This window comes from Propithecus coquereli, unplaced genomic scaffold (genome assembly GCF_000956105.1).
Source record: "Propithecus coquereli isolate 6110/MARCELLA unplaced genomic scaffold, Pcoq_1.0 Scaffold147, whole genome shotgun sequence".
Classification (NCBI taxonomy): domain Eukaryota; kingdom Metazoa; phylum Chordata; class Mammalia; order Primates; family Indriidae; genus Propithecus; species Propithecus coquereli.
The window spans coordinates 6,533,906-6,542,955 of NW_012139080.1; the positions used below are offsets into that span (position 1 = coordinate 6,533,906).

The 9,050-nt window shown below is 40.6% G+C and overlaps 1 protein-coding gene across 1 annotated transcript in view; it reads left to right on the forward strand.

Moving 5' to 3' along the window:
* LOC105806820 (F-box/WD repeat-containing protein 12-like) overlaps positions 1 to 9,050 on the forward strand; it is a 31,821-nt gene that overhangs the window by 16,744 nt on the left and 6,027 nt on the right. Inside the window, exon 5 of the mRNA XM_012640023.1 lies at positions 2,650 to 2,859. Within this exon, the coding sequence (XP_012495477.1) occupies positions 2,650 to 2,859 (210 nt within the window). The remainder of the gene's footprint in view (positions 1 to 2,649; positions 2,860 to 9,050) is intronic.

Sequence of the window (9,050 nt, forward strand, 5' to 3'; positions counted from 1 at the left end):
GGAGGCCGAGGCTCGTGGATCGCTCAAGGTCAGGAGTTCAAGACCAGCCTGAGCAAGAGTGAGACCCCGTCTCTACTAAAAATAGAAATAAATTATTTGGACAACTAAAAATATATATAGAAAAAAATTAGCCGGGCATGGTGGCGCATGCCTGTAGTCCCAGCTACTGGGGAGGCTGAGGCAGGAGGATCGCTTGAGCCAGGAGTTTGAGGTTGCTGTGAGCCTGGCTGTCGGCACGGCACTCTAGCCAGGGCAACAGAGCCAGACTCTGTCTCAAAAAACAAACAAACAAACAAACAAAAATACCCACAGTATTCATGGGATGTGAAACCCGCATATATCGAGGGCTGCCTTTGTATACATGGGTTCCACAGGGCCAACCATGGGACTTGAGTATGTCTGGATTTGGGTATATGTGGGTGGTCCTGGAACTGTAATGAGAACAAATGTGGGAATGAAGCATTTCTAAAAGGTGGATTGAACTCACTTGTGATCCAGACCTTTTTCTCTGTCATGAGTGACCTCTACCAGTCTTTTCAGTCTCTCCTGTAACTTCTCTTCTGTCCAGGTTTTTATCTTTTCTTGAGTCAAGTTGAATCACTTCTATTTTGCTAGAAAACTATCATTCCTTCTAAATTTTCAAATGTGTTGCCTCAAACCTGCCCATTGTTGGCTGTGGTTGTCTCATCCTCTTTCTGGCTGTGGTGTGTAGTCCTTTCTCATTCTCTCTAGTCTGTCAGTGTTTTTATATACCCAGTATGGTTCAGTTTGCCAATAATTTATTTAAAAATTTTTTGGATCTATATTCATGAATATATTTTTAAAATATTTGTTTATTTGTAAAATTCATGACAATTTTTTTTTTTGAGGAATATAACTAAAAGCATGGCAACGGTTTGCAGTCACTCTACAGAAGGATGGTAGAAATTGGGGTGCGGCTGACATTCTAGTGGTACGTAGTTAAAGGTCAAAGTTCTAAAAGGATTGTTTTTAAAAACCAGTCATGCCACACTGCTGCTTCCCCAGAGGAAACAATGTTCCCAAAGGGATAATTAGGCATCTAATTATTAGGCATCTGTTGAGTTCTGTGATGAGTGATTTAGCTCTTTCCTGTTCTGCCCTCCACACAGGTTTAACCTTCCTGTCCCAAAATAATTACACTGATTTTGTTTAGGCCAACATTTATTGTTTATATTATTATAATTGTTTAAATGCTCTTCACAGCTGAGCCGGGAGGTAAACTTTCATTACCATTCCTTCCTCCTCTCCCATTACCTTTTGCTTTCCATAAAGTTATTATTTTTAAAAAAAAAAATTGCTTAATTTTCTATGTTATATTCAACTCCACATTTTGACCAATTATCTGTATTGATTTCTGACATGGCTTCCCACACTATTTTGTTCTCTGACCTCTGGAGAATTCTAGGGCTTGAGCTTGCCTCTTCCTAGCTTCACAGTATCTGGTGCGAGTGGAAGTGTTGGCCCCCAGATTCCACATACTAGGGAAGACTGGCAGGAATTAGACTGGCATGTTTTAGCGTTCAGTATCACTGCTTTTTTGCCCATTTCAGTATCACTAACCGCTTGTAAATATTCTGTATTTCTCTGAGAGTCATTCGCCGTCAGCCCAGTCCCTGGTGCCGAGGTCTGTACAGTACAAGCGATAGTCATGTTAGCTGTTTAAGCCATAGAAATCAACTGAGGGGGAAAAAGAAACTAATAGAAGAAAACCAAGATCTCATGATTGGAAAAAAGATAGAGATAATGCTAAAATTGATAAAACGTGAAAAAGAGGTCATAATAACCCCAAATGGAAGGAAAGCTAACCGGGCAGGCCTGGACACTCGGGCGCAGCCATCAGTGGATTCGCCCCTTACGCCCTGTCCCAGTGCGGCATGGGCCCGGCGGCACCGGGCTCTTTACCTCTTCGTTCCAATTTTCAAAATCCCAGGAGAGCCATGGAATAGACCTAGTTTGGGGCAGTTGTTTTCCTCTGGATCGGTGGACTGTGTATGTGGTTAGACCTTGGCCAGAACTGGGCCCAGAGAAGGAAGAGGTGTTCCAAGCAGGGCAGCTGCTGTCTGTGCAGCATAAACTGCGTTTTTCACATCCACAAGCCTGAATTTACTTATCAGTAAAACCAGGTTACTGTGAGAATTGCGTGAGATGATACCCGTGAACGTTGTGTGTAGACTGAGCAGCAAGCAGCAGTGCGCAGCCCAGGCTGCTGAGCATGGTGTGGCAGTGTTGCTTCAAGGCCCCTGTCTAGCCTGTGCCTTCCTTCTCCTTCAGTTGAGCCCTGGGTCACTGCCGAGAGTGGTTTGGACATGCGATTGTGCATGGCAGACCCCCACCCTGAGTCTCCCTGGTGAGTGCTGTCCAGCCTTCAGGAGGTCTTTCCAGCCAGCCCAGCTAAGTCACTGTGCTTCTTACATCTTGGACACTCCTGTCTTTCCTCTGTTGTCTTACCTACTATGCTGTAGGGTGGGATCGTGCCCTTGCACCTGTGTGTTGTGGGCATGTACTGTGGAGCCTGGTACAGAGTAGGCACATACAAATGGGTGTTGGTTGAATGCATGAAAGTAATACATGTTTATGAAATCAGTGGATCCCTATGTCTGTTGTTATGTTACTTTCATTGTTGCCCAGGGCACGGAGATCTGGTCAAGCCTTCTACAGCCTGCTGCTCTGGTGAATTTGGTGGCCTACCCTCAGCTGCAGCTGGTTGTCACCGTGGACAAGCGAGGATTGATCAAATCATGGAAGGCAGAGAATGGGTGCGAGCTGGCCTCCTTCTGCCTGCCGACACACTCATCTGCGTTGGAGGCCTGTGACCATCCTGAGGGCCCATTCTTGCTGGTGAGTGACCCAACTCTCAGGAGCCTCTGAAGGTCCTGACTATCTCCAGGGTCTGTGGACACTGGCGCCATGACCACCACGGTGGATGGAGCCTCAAGCCAGGCCCTCTACATGGCAGACCATGTCACTCTCCTACTCAGATCCCCAACCCCTTGCCTGCCATGTGACGTGCAGACTCCTTGTCCTGGCCTTTGATTCTAGCACGTGGCAGCAGCCTGTCTCCATAGCCCATCTCTGTAGCATCTCCTTTTCTGTCACTTGAGATCTGTGCACTAGGGTTTTTTGCTCTGTGCTTTTGCCCCCTGCTTCCTGACCCTTGCTTATAGTCTGTTCTACCTGCAATTTTTTCTTACAGCTGCATTCCTATCCTTCATTCCTGTTTCTCAAGTCCTTGCTAACGTCTAACTCAGGAAAAACTGAGTGATGTTTGACAGGATGTGAGCATTTGCCCAAGACAGTGAAGGCCTTCGATAGCCCAGGCAATAGTTTAGAGATGGTTCTTAGGCATTGGAGAGATTTGAGCAGGGAAAAACACAATGGAGGTGGTAGTTAAGGTGAGAAATTGAGGAAGCAGCTCTCGATTGGAGCTGGTATCATCCACTTGTGGGGGAAAGGGGTATTTGAAAGTGTGGGCAAGCTAGTATTCCCAAATAAAAAAATGATTAGACATCCAGGAACAATTTTTTATTGATACCTAAATATGTTTTTGAGGCACATGTGATAATTTAATACATTCATGTAATTTATAAAGATCAAATCAGTATAATTGAAGTATCCCTCACCTTAAATATTTATCTTTTCTTTTCTTTCTTTTTTTTTTTTTGAGACAGAGTCTTGCTCTGTTGCCCAGGCTAGAGTGCTGTGATGTCAGCCTAGCTCATGGCAACTTCAAACTCCTTGGCTCAGGTGACCCTCCTGCCTCAGCCTCCCAAGTAGCCCAGACTACAGGAACTCACCACCACACCTGGCTAATGTTTTCTATTTTTAGTAGAGACAGGGTTTCGCTCTTGCTCAGTCTGGTCTCGAACTCCTAAGCTCGAGCGATCCTCCCGCCTTGGCCTCCCAGAGTGCTAGGATTACAGGCGTGAGCCACCATGCCCGGCCCTATTTATCTTTTCTTTATGCTAGAAACATTCAAATTATTCTCTTCTAGCTATTTTAAAATATGCAATAGATTATTGTAAATGATAGTCATCCTACTGATCTATCAAATACTATGTCTTATTTCTTCTGTCAAACTGTATATTTGTACTGATTAATCAAACTCTCTTCATTAACTCTGCCACTCCTCCCACCTCTGGTAACCACCAGTCTACTCTCTATCTTCGTGTGATCTACTTTTTTAGCTCCCATATATGAGTGAGAACATACGATATTTGTCATTTCTGTGCTTAGCTTATTTTACTTAATATAATTACCTCCAGTTCCATCTATGTTGCTACAAAGACAGGGTTTCATTCTTTTTTTATGGTTGAGTAATATTCTATTATGTATATACATCACATTTTCTTTATCCATTCACCTGTTGATGGGTACTTAGGCTGAGTTTTTTTCTTTTTTCTTTTATTTTTTGTTGAGATGGGGACTTGCTGTGTCACCTAGGCTGGTCTCAAACTCCTGGCCTCAAGTGATCTTCCCACCTTGGCTTCCTGAAGGCTGGGATTACAAGCATGAGCCACTGTTCCTGGCTAGGTTGATTTTTTATTTTGGCTGTTGCAAAAAGTGCTACAATAAACATGGGAGTGTAGATATCTCTTTGATATACTGATTTCCTTTCTTTTGGATATATACGCAGTAGTGGAATTCTTGGATCATGTGGTAGTTCTATTTTTAGTTTTTTGAGGAATCTCCATACCATTTTCTATGGTGGTTGTAGTAATTGAACTTCCTGCCAACACTGTATGAGGGTTCCCCTTTCTCAGCATCCTTGCTGGCATCTGTTATTCCCTGTCTTTTTGATAAAAGTCATTTTAACTGGAGCGAGATGATATCTCATTGTGGTTTTGATTTGCATTTCCTTGGTGGTTGCTGATGTTGAGCTTTTTTTCATATACCTGTTAGCCATATGTATGTCATCTTTTGAGAAATGTCTGTTCAGATCTTTTGCCCATTTTTAATCAGATTATTCTATTTTTACTATTGGGTTGTTTGAGCTCCTTATATATTCTGGTTATAAATCCCTTATCAGATGGATAGTTTACAAATATTTCCTCCCATTTTGTGGGTTGTCTCTTCACTTTGTTGATTGTTTCCTTTGCTGTACAGAAACTTTTTGGCTTGATGTTATCCCAGTTATCTATTTTAGCTTTGGTTGCCTGTGCTTTGGATGTTCCATGTGCTCATGAAAACAATGTGTATTCTGTAACAGTTGGGTGAATTGTTCAGTAAATGTCAGTGAGGCCTCTTTGGTCTAGTGTGTAGATTAACTCCAGTGTTTCTTAGTTGATTTTCTGTCTGGATGATCTGTCCATTACTGAGAGTGAGGTGTTGAAGTTCCCTACTATAAATTGTATTCCAGATGTTTGCTTTATATAGTTGGTGCTCCACAGTTGGGTATATAGATATTTATAATTGTTATATCCTCTTGCTGAATTGACCCCTTTATCATTATATAGTGACTTTCTTTGTCTCTTTTTACTATCTATTTTTATTTGATATAGGTATAGCTACTCCTGTTCTTTTTTGGTTTTCAGTTGCATGGAATATCTTTTTCCCACTCCATTTTCAGTCTGTACGTATCTTTATAGGTCAGGTGGGTTTCTTATAGGGAGCATATAGTTGGGTCTTGTTTCTTTATTCATTTGGCCACTCCATGCCTTCCAGTTGGAGAATTGAGTTCATTTATATTCAGTGTTGTTATTGATAAGTAAGGACTTACTACTGTTATTTTGTTGCTTGTTTTCTGATTGTTTATAACTCTTTTCTTCCTTTCTCCCTTTCTTCTAGTCTTCCTTTGTATTAATAGTTAAGTGACTTTCTCTGGTAGTGTGTTTTAATTCATTGCTTTTTATTTTTAGTGAATCTGTTGTAATTTTTTGCATTGTGGTTACCATGAAACTTATAAAAAACATCTTATCGGTATAATAATTTATTTTAAATAGATGAAAACTTATCTTAGATCATAAAGAAAAGAATATTCCCAAAGAAAAAAACGGAAAAAAGCTCTACGCTTTAACTCCATACCCCCACATTTTGACTTTGTTTCAGTTTACATATTTTTATATTGCCTATCTTTTAATAGGTTGCTATAGCTATTATTATGTTGGATAGATTTATATTTTTGGCTTCATAGTAGAGTTATAAGTGGATTGAGCACCACAATTACAGTATTAGAGTATTCTGGGTTTGTCTGTGTACTGAATTTTATCAGTGGATTGTAGACTTTTAAGTGTTTTCTATTTGCACGTTAATGTTTTTTACCATATGCTTGGTGCTGGGCAGATGAGGAGAGAGGGGAAGGGCATTTCATATACGGAAATCTGATTCTTTTACCATGTGCTTGGAGGTTTTTCACTTCTGTGTAGCCCTGGGAATTGTCTCATATTTGAGTTCTGGGATATCGCTGGTGATAATCTCAGTGCTATGTATTTGTTTTTGGTTTTTTGTGGATGGGAATACGAAGCCAGCTTGCTTCTACTTCATCATTTTGGAACTGGAAGTCTCCAGGAGCAATTCATTTGCTTATTTTTATTTGTTTATTTATTTTAAAATATGGAACGCTTCACAAATTTGCATGTCATCCTTGCACAGGGGCCATGCTATCTTCTCTGTATTGTTCTAATGTTAGTATATGTGCTGCCAAAGCATGCACACCCAGGAACAATTTAATATTTAAACAAAACTAATTCTGTTAAGGAGAGGAACTTAGCTTAGCGATCAAAAAAGTAAGACCAGCCAGATGCAAGGGCTCATGCCTGTAATCCCAGCATTTTGGGTGGCTAAGGTAGGAGAATTTCTTGAACCCAGGAGTTTGAGACCAGCCTGGGCAACATGAGACCCCCTCTCTACAAAAAATAAAAAATATTAGCTGCGTGCAGTGGTGCATACCTGTAGTCCCAGCTACTCAGGAGGCTGAGGCAGGAGGATTACTTGAGCCCAAAAGTTCTATGCCATAGTGAGCTATGATCGTGCCACTGCACTCCAGGTTGGGTGACGGAGCAAGACCCTATCTCTTAAAAAGAAAAAAAATTATTTTTAAAAATTAGCCAGGTGTGGTGGCACACACCTGTAGTCAGCTACTCAGAAGGTTGAGGTGGGAGGCTTGCCCAGGAGTTCAAGACTGCAGTGAGCTATGATCACACCACTGCCCTCTAGCCTGGGCAACAGAGCAAGACCCTGTCTCAAAGAAAAAAAAGTAAGACCTAATAAAACAGATTTAATGTAAACAACTTTATAGTTGTTAAAAAGACTTTAGAATAAGTATAATTAATATCTACAGAGAAATTTGAGAAAATGCTGTGTAGATAAAGAAGAAACAACTACAGTTCTCCTCTGGGAATGACAGACCATGGAATTCACATTAGTTGTGAAGGACAACTAAAAAAGTTAAGGGAGGAAATATGTACATAAAATCTACTTGATAACATCAGAGAGCTAAAAAGAGAGTGGATAATTTCTAGGGCAAGATTCAAGAGATGACAAAAATCTAAGTGATGAGTCCTATCATTAGGGGCTGTTTTTCCATGAAGACATCTACTCCAAGACAGCTGACAGGCTGAGCAGACCTTTCACAGCCTAAAGGACAAAAGTTGGATTGCAAGGCCACCAAGGATGGGAAACCTGTGAGTCCTCATACATTGAGTGAGATTAGCAAGTGTTGGAACTGAAGGGTAAGGGTGGACCACTAGGAAAACAGCCCTTGCACAGGCTGCAGCTCACACCCCTGGTCCCCTGGTAGGAGTAAGTGAAAATACTTTCTGGAGAAAGATAGCAGAACCTTACACCTCACATTATTTTCATTTTCAAATCAAACATTCAACCCACGCTTAAAACCAGGCACATCAGGAGATAAGACAATGTAAAGAGAGTCACAGGGGCTTTAGGTATTCTAGTTAGTAGATGCAGACATTATGAAACCTATAGTTGCTATGTTCAGGGTGAGAAATTTCAGCAGAGAACTTAAAGCTATAAAAAATAACCATAACAGATCTATTATAGAGTAGGAAAATTCACTAACAGGTTACAAACTCAGTGGATGGATTTAATAGCAGGGTAGATCGTTGAATCAGGCAGTGATTGGAGCAGGGGCAAGGGGAGCTTGTAGGCTCCCAGTAATATGCTATTTCTTAACTTAGATGATGACATGAATATTTGCTTTGTAATAATTTATTCAACTCTATACTTAGGTTTTGTGCAGTTTTCCATATGTATGTTATACATCAATTAAAAAGTTAAGAATATGAAGGACAATTAGTGAACTGGAAGAGAAATCAGAAGAAACTATCTAGAATTAACCATAGGGATACCAAAAGCGGTAAACGTGGAAGAGAGGGTAAGAGATATAGATTAGGGTTTCTCGGATTTTAATGGGCATATGAATCACAAGGAGATCTTGTTTAAGTGCAGATTGTGATTGAGGAGGTTCCTGGAAATGCCTCACATTCTGATTTTAATAAGCTTCTAGGTAATGTTAATGCTGCTCCTCAGAAACCGTATGGTCCACAAGGCTATAAAGGATCCACAAATAATTCCAGTGTTTGTTTAATTAATATCTTAGGGGTAGAGTAGGGATGAACCGGGCAGAAGAAACATTTGGAGAGATAATAGCAGATACTTTGCCAGAATAGGCTAACCACATGAAATCAAGAGGGCCTACAACCCCAAGAAGAATAAATAAAAATAAATCTACATATGAATCCATCAGAGTGAATTAAGATAACTGAAGACTATGAAAAAAATCTTAATAGCAGCCAGAGAAAATAAAACTACCTTCAAGACTGCTTACAGCAACAGTAGAAGCTAGATAATGATGGAATGGTATCTTTAAAGATAGAACTACCTACTGAGAATTCCATAGCTAGAAAAAGTGTTTTTCAAGGATGAAAAAATGGAGAATTTATAACAACCAGACTACCACTCAAAAAAAAAAATACTAATGGGACTTCCTTAGGCAGAAAGAAAATGATCACAGATGAAATTCAGAGAGGCAGGAAAGATTGAAAAGCAATAAGAATGGGAAACAGGCCAGGTGC